The sequence below is a fragment of the Eucalyptus grandis genome, chromosome 1 (genome assembly GCF_016545825.1).
Source record: "Eucalyptus grandis isolate ANBG69807.140 chromosome 1, ASM1654582v1, whole genome shotgun sequence".
Taxonomy (NCBI): domain Eukaryota; kingdom Viridiplantae; phylum Streptophyta; class Magnoliopsida; order Myrtales; family Myrtaceae; genus Eucalyptus; species Eucalyptus grandis.
Window position 1 is genome coordinate 6744865 of NC_052612.1, and position 1026 is coordinate 6745890.

Below are 1026 nucleotides of genomic sequence, written 5' to 3' on the forward strand. Positions count from 1 at the left end.
TCTGACATTGAATCGACAGTTTATTCCTGGCCTCCGAGGTGAGCATATCACGTGGCCCACCCATCATGGCTCAAATTCATGAAAACAAACTAATAAAAAGAAAATCCAAAACAGACTCCACCACCATCCTCTCGGAAATCCAATCAAAAAAAGGAAAAGATAAAAAAAGGCAAATCATCCCAGACAAAACAAGCATGGCATTCGCCACACGCTATTAAAAATTAACCACACACAGATTCACAAGTCTCAGGGTTCGCGAGGCAAGCCTCGATGGCCCCAAACATAGTGAAAGCCTTCTCTCTCACAGCCTTGATCTTCTCCTCGGTGTTGTCCACGTTGCCCCTGGCGAAGTATTTGCTAGCGCTCCTGCACACCGAGCCTCCCTCCGGTGATGCACTGATCTTCACCTCGTAGCTAGTGTTCTCCAAGGTGTTGGCCAGCATGTTGCTCTCCGTGATTGAATTGGAGTAGGAGTAGCTCCCATCCAGGACCTCAAGCTTGTGCTTCACTACCTTGTTCCGATGGCCTATAGAAAACGCAAGTCACATTTGAGACGCCACCGGTTTCGAAAATCGCAAGCACTGCTTTGAAACACCATTGACTCACGACATCGCCATCTTAATGGTTTAGGAACATTTGAATTAACCAAGTAAATTTACTAACCTTCGCTGCCAGTGGTCTCCTCGACAAGCTCGACACTCTTGAGGAAAGGCAATAAGACTCTGGAGATGAGGTTTAAGGCCCTAACGATGGCCTCGAACGCCTGGGCTGGGGGGATGGAGGACTTGATCTCAGTCCTGAAGTATTCCATGATTCTCTGTCCGAAAAAAATCTGCTAAAAGCTGAAAAGGAATTATGAGAATTGCGAGTAGGAGTGAAGTCCTGATCTAAAATTTCGGAGCGCAGTTCAATGTATTTATAGATAGGGTGCGAGAGTGAGATGTAGAGGAGACCGTCTTACAATATAGACTCTTTCGGGACCTTTGGGTAGGCACGGGCTACTTTTTTATGTTTTTTTGAGTTCCT

At 46.2% G+C, this 1026-nt stretch overlaps 1 protein-coding gene across 1 annotated transcript; it reads right to left on the bottom strand.

Annotated features, from left to right (window-relative positions):
* Positions 1–221: 221 nt before the first annotated feature.
* LOC120294988 (major allergen Pru av 1-like) lies at positions 222–811 on the bottom strand. Its single transcript, XM_039316201.1, has 2 exons — positions 664–811; positions 222–526 (listed from the first exon to the last, which is right to left on the bottom strand). The coding sequence occupies exons 1-2, from the start codon at positions 809–811 to the stop codon at positions 222–224; spliced, it is 453 nt and encodes a 150-aa protein (XP_039172135.1).
* Between the last annotated feature and the right edge of the window lie 215 nt (positions 812–1026).

Bases quoted from the DNA above. Each gene is read 5' to 3' on its own strand.
- LOC120294988 (XM_039316201.1), bottom strand. From the start codon at position 811: ATGGAATACTTCAGGACTGAGATCAAGTCCTCCATCCCCCCAGCCCAG. The intron at 527-663 runs GTTAGTAAATTT...CGTTTTCTATAG, and splicing joins GGAGACCACTGGCAGCGAAG to GCCATCGGAACAAGGTAGTG.